Consider the following 18,776-nt stretch of genomic DNA (forward strand, 5'->3'; position numbering starts at 1 on the left):
ATGAGGCACTTCCAATTTACAGTATCCAGATGCCCAATCATAAGGCCACTTCACACATGCGAGCCATCTGCTTATTTCTTCCATGCAATTCCCCCACACAATGGATTGCACAGACACTCCTCTGGGTGAAATGGTCTGTACACTGTTATATGTGGGCAGAAACCATTTCCACAATTACAGCAAAACTTTGTCCCACTGTTGCAAGCTTATAAAAAGGTCACTGGCTTCTCTGAGCTGAATTGGACACAGTCTGGTTCACACTGAGATTTCCCCAACGTGACCCCTGTGCACATGAGAGGTCACATGGAGAAATCAGCAGCCCCCTTCACTGTGTGAACTAGCCCATAATGGACATGTTTGAAATACTACAGCTTATATTTAAATAGGACTCTGTTTCAAAGCACTTTGCATTATAACAGTAAAAACCCACATATAAAACTGCCTTATGTCAGATCAGACCATTGGCCTGCAGAGCTGCCTTGTCTGCCCACCACTCAATCCCCAAGGACTCAGCCAGAGAATATTTCTCAACCTTGCTCCCTGAAGATATTCCAAAAAGGACCCATGCCTGTAACTAAAGTTGGCTAGTACTATTACTTACATGTTGCATATGGGAAGGAAAGAGACTTCAAAGGGGAACTCCTTCTCCTAAGGTCAACTAGTAAGTTCATAGCTGAGGTGACATAACCACATATGGTTATTATTTGGCACAAAAGTAACTGCAATGAGTCTTCAACACTTGATGAGATAAATTCAATTCAGCTAAAGATGCACATTATTTTAGGAAGCTTTAAAATCCCCACCTAGATGGGAGTATATGCAACCTGCATAACTTCATCAGATTGTTTGATCCAAATTAGATGATACCCTCCAAGAGCCGAGATGCATAGCGTGGGGTTTGTCATGGGGGCCGTGGCCCCAGGAGCAATTTTGAGAGGGGGCGCAAACAGGCACCCCAAAGCAGGTTCCCACATCGGAGCCTGGCTCCACACCAGAAGTTGTGGCTTGGCTGCGGCGCTTGTGCCCGGTGCAGCTCTGCCCCCACCCTGGGTCAGGCCTGACTTGGGGGGAGGAGAGCAGGTGAGTGGATGGCAGCGCTGCTGCCCACCCTCCTCAGCTGTAGCACACCTCGTGCCCGGTGGCAGCAGCTCTGCCGCTGGGTCATATTTGATCCGGCAGCAGAGAGCATCCCACCTCTGTCCTGGCAAGGTGCGCCTGGCAGATGAGAGCAGGGGGAGAGTGGGCGGCAGCTTCCCTGACCCTCTCCTACTCTGAACTGTGGCATGTGAGAAGGTGCCCTCTACACCCTGCCCCCTTGGGGCAGCACAGGCATACACTTTGCCACTGTAATAGCCCAATTGAGGGTACTCAGCAAAATAATAATAATTTTAAAAAATGTACTGCTGCATGCATTCATTTGATGTAAATGAGTTGACGCCAATACCTTAAGCACCGGGGCAGTACTGCAGGCCTTAAGCATAAATATTCTGGAGACAGCAACATTCAGATTTTAAATTGTACTAACTGAAAATCAGTTTTTGTCAAATGAATTTTAACCAAGCCATGACTGGGGGAAAGCAATTGACCATTTTTCACCCTTGTACCACTTTATCAAGCTGATGAGGCCAGAATATGGCATGTCATTCATAAGAGCTGATTCTGCCACAAATAACGTGTTGCATTAAAATGATGGTGCCTGATGCTAGCATTTCTACTAGAGGCTCTTATAAATGTCTGCTCATAGCATTCTCTGAAATGTTACAAGTGAGACATTAGTCCCATGTAGATGAAAGTTATCCTACACAGTTTGAGATATTCACAAGATGCCAATAATCCTGCTATGTGAGTTAATGAATGATCCCCTTAACTGAATAAAACCCTTTTTGCAAGTGTATGGATTGTCTATGTAGGGTGTAGATGAGAAGAAACTGAAAACCTTCAGCACACACATCTACAGGTGGAAGTGTCTTCTGCTTGCACCAGTGGGATCAACTCAAACTGTTATCAAATTCCTGCCTTTTTGATCCAATAATACCTTTCCATTCAGGTAAGACATATCTCTGCCAACTAGGACAGATTAGAATAAAAAGATATACTTGGGAATCATATTCTGGGAATGGCCCATGTTGTGTATTCTATAGCAATAAAAACTGTCCTTTCTAAATAATTATACAGAATACACACACACACCCAACAAGCAATTATACAAATGGAAAGAAATCATAACTGACAATACCGTGCTTCCACTGTGGAGTTTAATTATATGTGAAACCTTAGAATATATTCTTCACTGGCATATGGCAACAGCATCACTACTGTTGTGTAAGGCCCTGCATCAGTGTTTACCAGAATAAGACTATGCATACCTTTGCAAAGTAAAGCAGTTGAGAGAGCAAAAGAAAAAGAAGTAAGAGAAGTCGTACTAATGATTAAACAAATCAGACTTTAAAAGCATTATTTGGCTGGGCAAACAAGGCAGTTGGGTGTCTTTGAATTCATGATGCTTCAGCAGTATTCAGTTTATATTAGATTTGCAGCCAGCACTGACTGTTAAAGGAAGCAAAAGGATGCAGAAAATGTGGTATTTGCAGGGTGCTTCATGAGACAGAAGCTGGCCTATTGATGTTAATGGACTTTTTTGCAATTTTTAGTTTGCTAGAAGAGAAGCAGGGTGAAGACTGACACGCAAAGATTAGGAAGCAGCAGGAAGCTTCTTTTAAAAGGATAAAAATGGGCATTTTTGCATTCACCAGCACTTACCTCCTGCTCACGCTGAAATATTACAACGCGACCCCCCTTGTCCCCTGTCGCTAGTAATTCTCCTGTGTGGTTGAATTCTACTGTAGAGATAATGTCAGCTGAAAAGAAAAAGACAAAGGCAATTTAAGTTAACTGCAACCTGGCTTTGCACAGGCATCTAAAGGCTTCATTGCCTATATGGTTACAGGAACAACTACCGTCAGGGCTTTGCCTCCCCTGTGGAATTTCTATGGAGCAGTTGGATGTTCTATTATACTTGAATATCATAAAGCGAATTCATAGACATTATAAGCAAAGAATTGTCAAGATTTAAAAATCCATATGAGCACTTCAAATAGTCAGCCATTACACTCTTGCTTTTGTCACCAACATAAATGGCTGGAATGTTTACACCGGCTGGGGGATGGTGTGTGGGAAAAGCACGAGTCTTTACAAATAGCATCTCATGAGGGCTGGCCAGTGGTGCAATCTCCAGGCCCCATGTGATTTATGGGATGAAGCAGCCTTGCTGCAGGAGAGGGGGAAATAACCTTGCTGGATAGTCTGTTAAACATTATTCTTTATTAATTTTCAAGTGATGTACAGCAATCTAGGGAGGTGTGCACTCTTAATGCTTGAAAGGGAGAGTGTACAATGTCATTTTCCAAAGAGAAGGAAAGGGTCACTGGATGTTAAAGGCTACAATAATGTTCCTGCTATCAGAGTTGGAATCCCTGGTTTCTAAAGAAGTTTTTAAAAATTCATTACATAAAACACTGACAACATGGTACTGGAAATACACGGGAAGTCACAGGCACTATCAGAAATGGTTACTACAACTACATTCCACGCTGTAGTCACAGTGATAACCAACATGCCGGTTGAAGGCCAAATTGCATTTTTCTAGTTACTGCTGCTTGACAGAATGCAGTGTCCCTGTGACAAAAGTGCTTTCCAAGGAAAAATATCTCTCATAATAACAGAGTAAAAGTTGCATGTTTATTCTGCTTTAAAAATGTCTAGAAAAATGTTGTCTCCTCTAGCAAGTATCTGCCAAACGTCAAACTTTGGTACCACAGTGTGAAATGGGATGATGTGCCAGTTATCACTGCCTCTCACTTAGATCCTCAGGAAGCAGCAATAGGTAAATACCACCTTAGATACTATTCATTAGCGCTCTCTGTATTCCATCATCACCTAGATTCACTCCAATATAATCTTCCCTTAACAATCACACTGTCTAGTATAACGGATTCATAACCACAGAGAATCTACATTGACACGAAATCTTTTGATTAAACTTCTATTAATTGCAGAGCAAAAACACACACCATTTTTTCATTCTAAATGTTCATGTCAATAGTGAACAAAGAATATTTTTACAGATAGGTAGCCGTGTTGGTCTGCCATAGTCAAAATAAAAAAATTCCTTCCAGTAGCACCTAAAAGACCAACTAAGTTAGTTCTTGGTATGAGCTTTCGTGTGCATGCACACTTCTTCAGATACACATCTGCTACTGGAAGGAAAGAATATTTTTGTTCATTCATTCACACACACACACACACACACGTAGACGCAGTGCTTTTTTTCTAAGAAAAATGTTTAGGGGTACCCTCATTTTGACTCAAGAAAATCACCATTTATAGTTCAAATTGGGAAAAATAAATACAGTAAATGGACAAAACTACAAAGATTCACAAAATGTTTAGGGGTATGCGTCTCCCTGCGTCCCCCCCAGAAAAAAAGCTCTGCATATATGTATATATATCTCCCCTTGGGAAGGGCATGCGGTGTTAGCAGAGTGAGGAAAGCATGATGCTCATATGTTCTTTTCAGCCTCTTCCCCGCTCCCCTCCCTGAAATAATTCTGCCCACAGGGCCAGTGGCGTAGCGTGGGTTGTCAGCACCCGGGGCAAGGCAAATAATCTGCGCCCCCTAACCAGTGGATTTGCGCCCCCTAACCAGTGGATTTGCACCCCCTAACCCTAACCCCCAGATGTTGCGCCCGGTGCGGCCAGCCCCCCCTGCACCTCCCACGCTACGCCACTGCACAGGGCCACAGCCTGGAAGGAGTAGGGATGCCCAGGTAGTTGGCTCCCATGCTCAGCCTCAGCCTTAGGAAAGGGGCCAGAGCTAAGGGGACACCAGTAGTGGGAAGAAATGAGGTTGGAGCATCAAGGGAGGAAGGCAAATGACAAAGTGCATGGGCACAAGGGCCTCTCACCCGAGGCTCCCCCAAAACCTGGAGCCAGTCATGAAATTCATCCCCTTCAAATACAAATATACAGTACACCACAAAACTGAAATGTGTTTCCTCAGCAAATGAGCCCATGCCTCGTGGCTGGGTTGGCCCTGAATAAGATCTACGTTAGGATCTGCTGCCTGAGTGGATCCTGCTGAGTTTAATGGGATTTACTCCCTACTAAGTGTGTGTGTTAGGTGTGCTGCCTAAACTACACATGCCATACATGTGTAGTTATATTTTCTGCAGCCCACAGGGATATGTTTCAACATTTACAGCTCCAAGGCGACTACCTCCCAAACCCACCCCTATAACGCAATGTCTGGAAGCATTATGTTATTTAATAATATTCAAACTCTCCGAAGTGAAATATAATGGAATATACATTTAACTAAAATACAGTAGAGAGGTGCTTGGGCAGAGAGTGATTTGACTTACAAATGCTGTCCCTTTCAAAAGGTGGAAGAAAGGAGTGTTTACACTGCATCAAGGTAAGCGGGTAACCTCCTGATGAGTGGATTTATCAGGGCTATTCTTAGGAAAATATGTCAGGGGTTAATTCCATTGCAATTACTCCCTGTCTTCAGCAACTGCATCTGAGTGCAGTTTTCAGTGAATGCAAAGCACAACTAGAGAGGGAGAAAAATGGCTTCCAACATAGCAGTATTGCTAGCTAAGGGCTTCTTTTATAAAAATGAAGGCTTTTACACATTTTTAGCTTCTGGCATCCATTTTCATTGTGTGTTAGGGAGCAGGTTTTATGGTATCATGGGCTTCTTTCAGCACCCAATTTACATTTGCTCCCTTCCAAGTTATATCTAATAAAAATAAAGACACAGCTATCAGGACCTTGTTTCAGGGTGCACTGCCAACCCAGGCATCTCTTCTTTCCTTCCTCAGAATGTCTAGTGTAACACAGATGTGTGATGTAGAACCTTCATATTGGGTGCTAGAGGCACAGCAGAATGATGTCATTTTACATAGTGAAATGGGACATTACAAGAAAGCCATGTGGAGTGGATGCCTCATAAAGTCTCATCTTGTCCTCAGAAATCTGGGGAAGCAAAGAGGTGGTATGTTTTGTCTCCACAAGGTATGATAGTAACAGACAACTGGCCTCCCACATGGTTACATCCTACTATATAGTAAACTCCATCTGGTAAATTGTAATCTGTGTTCATTGCCATTGTGAGTTCCATTTAGCCCAAATGCATGTTGATTTGTGCTTTTAAGAGCCTGTGACCCCACTCTCCATGGATCCAGTCACTCTCTATGCAAGAAGCCTACTCCTCACATATACTCCCCCCCCCACCATGCCTGCTGGGCCATGAACATCCAGATGGCATTAGGCAGGTGAATAATGAGTTCCATGCTGCCTCTATTAATATTTGCACAATTTTCTCCATATTGCCCTGTCTCTTCAGCACTAAGCATATTTACCAAGACATGAATGCTTTCTGAAGTTTGTCTTAACTAATTTATAGCACTTGCTTGCTGTGAATAGATTTAGGAAGACAATTTCATTGTAGACAGGGCTGTGACAACAGCTGAGAAACCCACAAGGGCTGCAGTGGGATTTATATTCTTCTCTTCTTCTTATTTGGCGATTACTTGTAGCCGAGTAGGATTGTCTTCCATGAACATGGTCTTAACAGTAAGTCCGTAAGTGACTGTGGAGGCCAACATGTCCTTCCACAGTGGGGACATAGGTTTCTGGGCAGGAGTTGATCATGGTGAGGGTTTGCCAAACGTTTAGCACATTTCTCCCTTTCGTCCTGTGTTCCATTGTCTTCAAAGTCCACAACACCTTCGGTAAAGGCTGTTCTCCAATTGGTGCAGGCAAGTGTTTCTCAATTGTTGGTGTTTCTACTACATTTTTTAAGATTTGCCTTGAGAGAGTATTTAAACCGCTTTTGTTGACCACCAGCATTACACTTTCCATTTTTAAGTTCGGAATATTTTTAAGTTCGGATTCTTGTTTGGAGGACAATAATCAGCCATCTGAACAACATGACCAGTCCAACAAAGTTGATGTTGAAGAATCATTGCTTTGACACTGGTGATCTTTGCTTCTTTCAGTACACTGGCATTAGTTCACCTGCCTTCTTAAGTGATATATAATTTTTTTCCGGAGACATCATTGATGGAATCTTTTGAGGAGCTGGAGATGGTGTTTCTAAGTGGTCAATGTTTCGCAAGCATACAGTAAGGTTAGTAGTACAATAGCTTTGTAAATATGTGTTTTGGTTTTCCTGCGAATGTCCTGGTCCTCAAACACACTGTGCTTCAATCACTGAGTTGGAATAGTGGCGCTGCAGAGGCGTTGTTTTGTGCTTGTTGGTGCAGCACTTTGGGTTTTTTTGGATGTTGAGTGATAGGCCAAGCTTTTCATAAGCTTCTGCGAAGATTTTTAAGATGGTTTGCAGGTCATCTTCTGAGTGTGCACACACTATGTTGTCATCAGCATACTGAAGCTCTAAGACAGAAGTTATAGGAACCTTACTCTGCTTTCAGCCTACTCAGCAGTATTCTTCATATCCCTCATGGAGATGTAAAAGACATGATTGCACTGGCTGTTAGTAGCTTGCTTACTTTGGAGGATTTAGCACTGACCTGCAAAAAGCTAGTCGTTCTGGAGAGCTAGCAATAACCACACCAATCTTGCAACTGCACTATTTATTAACAGAAGTAAAATGTTTTAAGGTGAAGTGTGAGAGCACACATAGGTTAATGACTTGGGGTTTGCAATACCAATAACAATACAGAATTAATAATACTGCATGTTACACAGTATTGACTCCCCCCCCTCCCCACTGCCTGGACCTTTTGCTTAGTTGCTGCTGCAGAATGGGAGTGGGAGAGCTAGAGGCAAAGAGATGCCTTATGTAAGAGTAGGAGGCTAAATCTTATAGGCTCAGCTTTGTTATGAAGAAAGAAAAGGAACTAGGAAGGTGGGAGAAGGTTTCATACAAAACACACAGTTTCCCAGTCCCACAAGAGCAAAAGAGGAGTGAGATTGGGAAAATGAAGAAAACAGAAACAAGTAAAGGAGTTGAAACTGAAGCAACACCATCTAACGTTCTTCATAACTTTTCACTGAAACAACACAGGCAGAACTACAGATAGGCTTCCGTGCTTTAACAAGGACTTATCATTTTAGGCAATTCTTCCACCTGCCAAGAGTGGATGCCTTCATTCAGGGTGGCCAGTAACCTGAACCCCATGGCAAGGCAACTCACCCTTCTCTACAACCATTGTGGCTCCAAGGATTCTTGTGAACTCACTTCTTCTTTGCCTGTACCTCTCCACAAAAGATTCCTGACTAGGAAACAACAAACATGCCGCAGAGGCAAGGGGGCAAGGCAATGAGTTGGCATGGAAAGGAACTACTTAAAGTTAAAGAGAGAAAGATGCCAGCTGCCTCAGCCATCAATGGGACTATGGTATCTAAAAAGGGTAGTGCAGAGTAGTCTTCAAGACTGACCCCCAAAACCCGACTAAATTGGGAGTGCAATGTGCACCCAATTACAGGGAAAAAATAAACGAAAGGCCTCACTCTGAATCTCAAACAGCTTTTCCTAAAAGATCCAGGCTGGACATGAGCATCATTGCACAACAAAAGACACAGGTGGCGAGTTTCCTGGCTTAGCTTCAGTCGTACAAGCTAAAAGCCCTGCCAGAGTGCTAAACACAAGTCAGATATTTGTCCCTACATCTCAAATCTTATTTTAATAAAGTCATCTGGTCCTTGCTGAAAAACATAAAAACTTAGATCTGTCTGGAAATACAAAAAAGGCACTTTGGTCTAATTACGATAGGATATGCATTCATTTATAAGGTATAATTAATTAGCAAACTTGAGGTGCTGCTTGCATTAGATCAGCAATTACTTGGATCAGTTCTGGCTTGTACCCAAGGGCTTCCCCAATTTAACCCAAAGATGCTCTCAGTGCTTGGAAACTAAAAGATTTCTGGGGCAGAGACAGAGTACGAAACTCCTCTACAACAGAGAGGCCAATAAAATAGAGGGGGGAAACCCAACCAATTCTTCTTTGGCCTGTTACACCAGGAAAGATTGGTTGGGAGACACCAAGGGTTGCATTCAACACACATTTTGTGCTAGCGCAAGCATTAGCACTGACCCAAGGCGATTTCCGCCCCTCTTCCCTCTGAGCAGGCTTCAAGCCATCCCCAAATCAGCTCTGAATGTTTTGGGGAACCTCCAGGACATAGGTGAAGAAGGGGAAGAAATTTCAATCATGCAAGGAAAAATGGTTGCATTGGTGGAATGTTCACCTTAGCGCTACGTTGATTGCAACCCCCAAGTGACTGATTTCCCTCACTCCTTTTCAGGAAATGAGCATCTAAGTATACAATCCCAAGAGCGGCAGAGGTGGCCTTTCTTTCCTTGGCTAGTTGGGAAAATATCCTCTATTCTTCTAAGTGGCATCTGTCAGTGTTTAAAATTGCAAAGACACTCCTGAGCTGCTGCTTTTTCATTTTTAGGGTTAACTTGTGTCACTGGAATGCACTACAGTCTGATCCTGATTGTCACCTGCTACTTCAAACCAGCCTTCATTTAAAGGCCAATGCAGTGCGCAATATTAATTTGAATTCATAATGCTATTTGCACGATCGGTATATATAATTCATGACTCTTCTTCACGAGAAGACTCCAGCAGCAGATTTGTGGCAACAGAGGGGAAAAACTAAGATTCCCCCCCCCCTCCGCCCCATCCCTTTTACTTGCTTTCCTACACATGCAGTGCCTGGAGAGTGCGGAATTCAACGAAAACAGTTTCCATGGTGATCCTTCTTTTCTCCATGAGGCAGATGATGCCAGCCCGTACTTCTCTCCCTTCTGAAGTACATTAATGCTCTTTATTGCTTTCATGCTAAATATATTGAAGATTGGATTTGATTTCCTCAGGAGCAATACCATTTTTATCGGGGGGGGGGGGGCGAATGGAAAGTAAGAAGCAGACACAGAACTCAGCATAAAAAATGTCATATTTTCATTTCAGGCAAAAATATATATACACCAAACGGATGGCCCACCCACAGACTAGCTTGAGGTGGCAATGTAGGTGGGGCTACATTTGGATTGCCATGGAGAGATAAAATTCCTCATCTTTTTCATATCGCCTGCAAACAAGTCTGAACTGAAATGGGTGGATACTGCAAATGTTTTTGCCCCCTGGTGTAAAGCTTTCATCATGGGGGGCGGGGGGAGCAGGGTCTTGAAATAGTGTAAAAGAGGAGGGCTGGCACTTCACTCTCATATAGGGCTTACCATATTCCAGTTCACCAAATCTGACAGCCTAATTTGCATATTATGGGTTGGGAAAGTGTTTGAGTGCACACACACACACACACACACACACACACACACACACCCCTGCTGATTTCCCACTTCATATCATTCCTTTCAAAGCTGTTTCATGGGAAGGAAACAGGTGGTTGGGTTTCTGCAGATACTTTTGTAGAAGAGGAGAAGAAGATATCCTGCTTTATCACTACCCGAAGGAGTCTCAAAGCGGCTATCAATCTCCTTTTCCTCCCTCCCCCACAACAAACACTCTGCGAGGTGAGTGAGGCTGAGAGACTTCAGAGAAGTGTGACTGGCCCAAAGTCACCCAGCAGCTGCATGTGGAGGAGCAGAGACGCGAACCCGGTTCACCAGACTACCGCTCTTAGCCACTACACCACACTGGCTCCCTAGCGTGCATTTTGAAATGTACATTATGAGAACTGTCTTTCGTTAAAAAAAATAATAAAATCCTACCTGCAAGCCTATGAACTGTTTCTGACAGCAACACTACTGAACAAAGTAGACTTCACTTCTCTGAAAACACCTATAGGGTTGTACTTTTGATCTTAAAAAAAAAATAACATTCAACTCACTTGCAAAGGCTGCAGAATCATAATATCTCCTTCCTTTTCTTATGCCTGGAAATTAGTTACTTATTTTCCTCTCTGTATACAGTTTGGTGTTTTGTTGTCAGTCTCAACACTTACATGTTGGAATTTTATCTCTGATACTGTTGTAAAATAATCATCATTAAGTTACACAAACTTTCCCTAAGAACAGGAATGGGAAATCTGTGACCCTCTTAATTATGATGGTGACTGGGAGCAGCCACCGGGACCATTTAACACCAGTCCTAAAGGATCGGCATTGGCTCCCAGTACGTTTCCGAGCACAATTCTAAGTGTTGGTGCTGACCTTTAAAGCCCTAAACAGCCTCAGCCCAGTATACCTGAAGGAGCGTCTCCACCTCCATTGATCGGCCTGGACACTGAGGTCCAGCTCCAAGGGCCTTCTGGTGGTTCCCTCACTGTGATAAGTTACAGGGAACCAGGCATAGAGCCTTTTTGACAGTGACACCCTCCCTGTGGAACACCCTCCCATCAGATGTCAAGGAGATAAAGAACTATACAACTTTTAGAGGACATCTGAAGGCAGCCCTGTATCAGGAAGTTTTTAATGCTTAACGTTTTGCTGTGCTTTCATTATGCCGGAAGCCACCCACAGTGGCTGGGGCAATGCAGTCAGATGGGTGGAGGTAAGAAATTGTTGTTGCTGTTGTTGGACCCCCATCAGTCTTAGTCAACATGGCGAATGTTCAGGGATAGTGGTTGTCCAGAAACATCTTGAGGGCCACAGACTCCTTGCCCCTGCATTATTGGACAGTTGAAGCTTGGGGGGCAGGGTGGGGGTGGCTGTGGAGTCCTCCCAGTGGAGGCAGCTCTATACTCGGGGGTGGGAGGGGGGCAAGACAATGGCAAGGTCAGGAGAGCCTGCATTTATGTGTGCACCTGTGGGGCAACTGCTGTGGGGCTGCCTCAAACTTGCCACTTCCACCCTGCCCTGCCCCATCCCTACGTCAAAAAGTACAGCACTGCCACCTCTGGATTGTGAGTCTGGAATCCCACTCACCAATAGATTTGTCATTAACATGGTGGAAGCCGAGGCCTTTCTGGGGGAAAGTCCTTATTGACTAGGTATAGCTAACATGCATTCTCTTTAACAATCCTTAGGCTACAGAGACTGTGGGGTCTCCTTCCAGAGAGGCAGCTATCAGGCAAATTTCAAAGATAGGTTTCAGATGTCACAGAGAAACAAGGGGAGTGGAGGCATACACAATTCTTCTGGTGCTTATAGAATAGGAACTTTCCCTGGGAAAGAAAGAGGTGCCTTTGCACATGAAGTTTACTCATATCACTATGGAGAAAGGATGGGGGAGTTCTACTTTGGACACAGAGCGTGAATCACTTGCCAGCTCTATTTCATGATGACTGAGACTGTTCTTCTGGATGAACTGGATTCTACAGGAAACTTCTGTTGCAAAGTAACTCCCAGACAGGTTTCAAAGTTCTCATCTTATCTTTGAACTCCGTAACAGCTGCGGACTTTGGTAATATGGCACCCAGAGTGAGGACAAAATCCCCCCCCCCAATTTCTTATTTTCACAGTAATTCCTTTTGGTACAGTTGCTTTTTTATGAATCTTCTCAGTAGGTACCCATATAAATATAGGGTTGTTATTATTATTATTATTATTATTATTATTATTATTATTATTATTATGCATTCCCTCATCTTGGCTCCTGTGTGGGAGACCAGCTGCACCATCCTAAATCCAGCACTGACCATAAATAAGGATTCCAACCTTGCAGATGATAAATTGAGAAGTACCATTTAAAAAAGCCCCCAGGAAACCTCAGGGCTGCCAAATGATGAAGGATTTAGATCATTCAAATCCCAAGCTATGAGTTGTCAAATCCAGTTTAATGCTGATAAGTGTGGGATAATAACTCATTGCACATCCCCTCTCTAAGCCCACCAAACAGAAAAAGGACAACAGATTTATTGAAGGAATAGGGATGCTAGCACTGACCAGGCTGAGTGATTGTACAATAATCCCCAATGTCCCAGGCCTGCTGTGTGACTGTAATAAAGGCAGCCAATGGGATATTGCAGTGTTCCAGCAACCACAGAAGGGAATTTAAATCTAAGAGAGAGCTTTCGTGGTGTTTTGATGGATAAAATAAACACAAGGAGATAAAAGGAAAAGTATAGGTATTGAGAGAATGGAAAGGAACAACATTTGGGGCTGCTGGACCCTTGGCTTGATCCCCACAATTGACAGACACTCAGCATATACCTCTGGTCCCTAACAGTCATCTTAGAGACTGCAAGGGTGGGTGTGAGTGTACCCCTCCCCCCAAAAGACACCTCTGAAGAACTGTACCCAAAGACATTCAGTAGAAGCTTCTCTGTTGAGTTCATTAAAATGACAGTGAATATGTATCAAAAGGATACATAGTCATTCTCTCATGCAAATCCTTTCTGAAAACCCATTTCTTTTAAAATAAAATCTGATATGTGCTCTAGGCCAGCAATACAGAACAAAGGCCAGCAGTTGAAAAATTATGTTTATGCTTCTGCAGAGAAATTGTGGAAATAACAGTTCAGAGTCTGCCAGTCTAGAGACTGGATAAAAGGCCTCAGACGAACAGTTTCAAGTCTAGGCACAGCTGTGAACTACAGAGTAAGTTTTCAGGCTTTAGTTTGTAGCACTTTGCATCATGAGAAAGAGGATATGCTGCTCATCCCATCTCCTTTTGCAAGCATTTCCCCAAATGTGATTCTAGGCATCAGCAGTGGCCATTTAAAACAAGCATTACATTAACAGTTATCCTAGTGAAACCAGCTATGCTATGATATGGATGGTCGCAAGTAAAACATAACAAAATGCAGTGTTATGTCTACCTATATCTGTTGAGTTGATGGCTGGGACAAAGGAAACCAAATCATCTACAGGTAGGCTATCTGTGCAATGCCAGGGAGCTTTAGGAATCACTGGTAAGAGGTTAAAGGCATTATACAGAAAAGGCAACCCAAAAAAGTCATTTACAAGCCATGGACAATAAGCAAAGAAGTATCTACCCAAGATGAAGAGCACAGGAAGACAGGCAAAGCTGCACGACACCAGGGCCAACAAAGTCAAGACTAGCTGTTGTCCAGTATCCAGGTAAAGCGATAGGTTTTGACTCAGAAATATTTATAACCAGGCTAGAAGAGGGAGAATTAATGGTCTGTCCAAAATGGGACAATAGAACCATGCTGCAGCACGGACATCTTTATCCTTGATTGACACACCAAAAAGAGCATCAGTCCATACGACTACAAGTCTCACCATTAAGGTTCCAGCACACCTTATATAGCCACGACTATATTTTCACAGTGTATAATATAGGCATCTTTTTGAGCAGGCATCCCCAAACGTGGCCCTCCAACTGTTTTGGGACTACACTTCCCATCACCCCTGACCACTGGTCTGGTTAGCTAGGGATGATGGGAGTTGTAGTCCCAAAACAGCTGGAGGGCTGAGTTTGGGGTTGCCTGCTTTTTAGGATCTTGAAGATAATTTTCTGTAGTGTGAAATCACTTTCAGTTTGGTCAATGAAAGCTACCAGGAATCACCAAATTTGGAAATAAATATTATTTCAAATTACAGTAACATACTTCTGAGTCAAACTACCCTCAAAGCAACGAGTTCAACCCCTTTCAATGTTACAGAAGATCCAGATTAAATGACATACTGGGCAATGCTAGATATATTTGGAGAAGACCCATTGAAATGGTTGAACTTAAGTAATTTAAGACCGTAGATCTCAATGGATCTACTTCAAGTATGACTAACATTGGAAATCACCCAGTGTTCTCCCCCCCCCCATGGGCAATACCACGTTCTGTTGCCTGTGATTCTTACCACTAGAAGGAAAGGTATGGAAGTATCCCCCTGGGAAACTAGTTTACATACTAATTTAGGGACAAACTGGAAGAAAAGCTCATCTTCACATTTCCTTTTTCCACAAAATTTGGCTTAGGAAGAAGCGAAAATGTGTTTCCGTGCAGTCCGCAGGCCCTTTGCAATACCCAAGTCCTTGCTAGTCAGAACAACGAATTGCTTAATACTTGTAGCCCCAAGCAAAATTTCTGCTTAGCTATTAATATGCCCTCATTGCAGAGTTGAATTTCTGCCCACTATTCCAAATTACGTAGAAGTGGAATGGCAGAGTTTCAAGAACCCTGTGTTTAATAATTAGGTTAAAAAGTATTAGGGAAGGAGGGAATGATTCCCGATGTTTCAATGGAAGGGTCATGCCCAGATTATCTGAAGCAATCAATCTTCTTTCAAACTGTGTGGTCCACAGTAGGGGAGGGGGCTACAGAGGTTAAATCAGGATCTAATGGCATGCAAAATCACACATGATTGATCTGTATTGATTTTCCCCTGCTGAGGGGAATGATAGGCTAGCAAACAGAAATCAATTCCACTGCATTAAACTCAGTACGCATCTGGGCTCATCAGCAAAAATGGCTTGAACATTATTGCCCAATCACAGAGATATGCATTGTATATATATGTTCATATCTTACTGCTTGCTACAGATAACCAAATTTCTTTATTTGAGCCGGTGGAATTATAATTATAAAAAGAATTATAATTCAAAATGGCACACGCTTGCAAACTATGCAAGAAGACTGGATCCTTGCTTGACAAACCATCATTATATATAGTTAACCAAACTTTTGAATGTACCTGAGAAAATTCCAGTCTAGACAGAAAAAATCACTTTGTTTCAACTATGGGAAAGACAAAATGTCTGTTAGCTACAGGCTTCATCACCCACTATGGTTCAGGCCAATTATACAAAAGGCAGAGTATAAAAATGAGAATTACAGTACAAGCTATTGTGTAAGTTTATTACGATTAAGTGCTTTCTACAAAACTCGGCTCAGAATGGGTTTTTTTAGAAGCACAGTTCTCCATTTCATCAAATATGAATTTGGGCTACTGATACACTGGGTTTTATATTGGGAACCATTTTTTAAGGCAAAATGCATGTGCTTGACTTTTATAAAAGGGCCTTCTCTGTGGCTGCACCTAAAATCATGGAATCTTTTCCCCTGAGAGGCTTAGCTGACCCACACATTTGGTGTTTTGCTGTATGGCAATGCCTAACAGGGCGGGCATTTATTGGAAAGATACTTTTTATTCAATAACTCAGTTTTATCTGCTGCATTTCTGTTTTTATTATGTTATTAAAAAATTAAAAATACTGTATTTTATGGGTGGTTTTAATTGTTATTAGATGCCGAATGGTGCAGAAGAACCAAAAGGATATTAAATGTTCAATTAAAACAGTCCAACAAAGCACTTTTATACATCTTAGCATTTGCTTGTGACCACATATGGGGAGAGGAGCCCAAATTTGTTATCAGTACAGGAGACACAACCTAAACTAGCTGAGCAAGATTTCCAGTTGTGAATGGAGTGTCACTGCAATGCAAAACCCCTTGTGCTTTGCCATGACTAAGAGAAGCAGAATGACGAATGAAAGCCGAAGAAACATGGTATCATTGATGCTGGCAAATAATCTAAGAGCACAACCTTATCCATGTCTACTCAGAAGCAAGCCTCCCTGCTTTCAGCAGTGCCTACCCCAACAAGGACTGCACTCTAACTTTATGTGTGGTGTAGTGTGCAAAGTTCTGAACAGTGGAAATATGGAAACAGAGAAGGGCCAAAATCAGCAATAAAAGGTGTGTGTACAAGAACAAAGAATAGGTAAGGAGGCTTTTTAAAATGTAAGCAGTAATTTGATAATTAGGACCATGTCAGTTATAAGCTCCTGTAAAATAGAGTAGCCTCCTCATTCCATCCTCTTCTACTCTTTAGTAGAGGAACAACACGAGTATTTTCCAGACTTTGCTCAGATTTAAGGCCAGAATGACAAAGATTCCAGCTTTGATTCAGGCTCCACCATATACAACAAGCTCGGTTCCTCATGCAAGTCTTGAATTAATTCCATTGCCATTCTTCCTGGGTTTCCCCCTCCCCTCTCCTGCTTAGTATATTGGACTTTTGGCCCTTCCAAACCCATTGGAATGTAAAGTGTGTGTCTGGAGGCCATACATATGTCCCTTCATTAAACATACACCGCCTGTGCTAAAGAGATCAGGAGGTCAACAGGCCAAGGGTTGAAACCACAGAATTCGTTTTTTCATTTATCCTCTTGTTCTCCATGCTCCCCTTCTTTCCACTCCCCTTTGTCAGGAAATGATGGAGATTGACAATTACCAACTGGCAATCTCCTGTGCAAATGGCGGGTGCCCCACACTGGTCTCAGATTTGACAAACTGACCTTCACATTGCAAACATACAACATGCCAGCTTGGGGTGTGTGGTAAGCTATCATTTTTAATTGGCCAGGCCATGAATAATGTTATCTCTGATAACTAAAGAGTGTGTTAAACCAAGAATTAGAACAGCAACCTTGTGGTTCTTCCTTACACTAGGAAAATCACTGGTGGGAGGGGGACATAATTAATGGCTGCTCCGGAGGTGTTTCATCTCTATTTGCATGAAATCTGGTATCAGGCTGCAATCAAATGAGAGATTCACAACTTCTCATGATAGGGAGAGATAACATCTGCTCAAAGACCCTTGCATTTTTACTTTGAATCAATCATATACTCTGTGAAGTCCAGGGAAATCACCACTAGGCAGTAATTTGCCACAATAGTTGCCTCATGGCAGGAGAGACTGATGGAAATTTTCAGACCTCTGCAAAGAGATTTCTAAAAGGAAGATGGGTCTATCTCAATCTGGGAAGTGATTTCCTCTGCACTTTCGCCAGAGAGATTTTGAACTCATTCAAGGAAGCTGATAATGACTCTAGACTCTACTGACAGCTCAATTTAATGTTCCTATTTTTATGAAATACCTAGGAGCAGGTATTCACTGTAGCATAAAAGTGTTAATACTTTCTGTGCAAGGCTAAAAAGGCATTCCATTTTGCCCCCTAGAATGCTATTTACTTCCTGGTGCCATTAATGGATCACCTTTTACTACCTCTTCGGCGGTTCGAATCCCTGCGACGGGGTAAGCTCCCATTGCTCGGTCCCTGCTCCTGCCAACCTAGCAGTTCGAAAGCACATCAAAGTGCAAGTAGATAAATAGCTACCGCTCCAACGGCAAGGTAAATGGCGTTTCTGTGCACTGCTCTGGTTTGCCAGAAGCGGTTTAGTCATGCTGGCCACATGACCTGGAAGCTGTACACCGGCTCCCTCGGCCAATAAAGTGAGATGAGCACCGCAACCCCAGAGTCGGCCACGACTGGACCTAATGGTCAGGGGTCCCTTTACCTTTTTAAGTAGGAGGCAATCGTTTAACACTATGGTCTGCTTCTACATAAAAAGCAGTTGCCTCTAGGAATCATCATGCAATCTGATTGCAGAACATTACATGTGCGTTTTTCTGGGCGCACACATGTGAGAAAACCATAGCATCCCAGCTGATATAAATACAGCAAACCAAATTCATGTACCTTTTTGATCAATGATGATCTCAAAAGTGCCACCTTTTCTAAACCTGCTTCTGTGTCTTTGTAAGCCACTCAATATACAGAAAATAAGCAGGCAAAGCACAGAACACTTTAAAAAGGTCAGCATGTTGGATGACATTCTGCTTCATGCACAGAAGGACTTCCCCCATAAGAATTCTGTAACAGCTCTGAAGCACTAAGGGCCAAGCTAAATGTGAGACTAACTACATTGGCAGCAACCACATTGGCTGAAAGTTAGTAACTGACACAGGGAGGGTGCAATGAGCCAGAAGTACAGAATAGAGGCAGAAGCTGTAGTCTCTCCAGCTAAGGAGCTGGACCAGGTTCAAGGCTCTAATCCTGCTGCTGGAGATGAAACCACTAACAGGAAGAG

At 42.8% G+C, this 18,776-nt stretch overlaps 1 protein-coding gene across 4 annotated transcripts in view; it reads right to left on the reverse strand.

The window, feature by feature from the left end:
- The window catches only part of PPP2R2B (protein phosphatase 2 regulatory subunit Bbeta), a 267,466-nt gene that overhangs the window by 79,423 nt on the left and 169,267 nt on the right, over positions 1-18,776 (reverse strand). For all 4 annotated transcript variants that reach the window (XM_081181030.1, XM_081181031.1, XM_081181032.1 and 1 more), the window contains one exon: positions 2,761-2,858. In XM_081181030.1, the coding sequence (XP_081037156.1) occupies positions 2,761-2,858 (98 nt within the window). The remainder of the gene's footprint in view (positions 1-2,760; positions 2,859-18,776) is intronic.

Source organism: Podarcis bocagei (genome assembly GCF_964188305.1).
Source record: "Podarcis bocagei genome assembly, chromosome: 2".
Classification (NCBI taxonomy): Eukaryota; Metazoa; Chordata; class Lepidosauria; order Squamata; family Lacertidae; genus Podarcis; species Podarcis bocagei.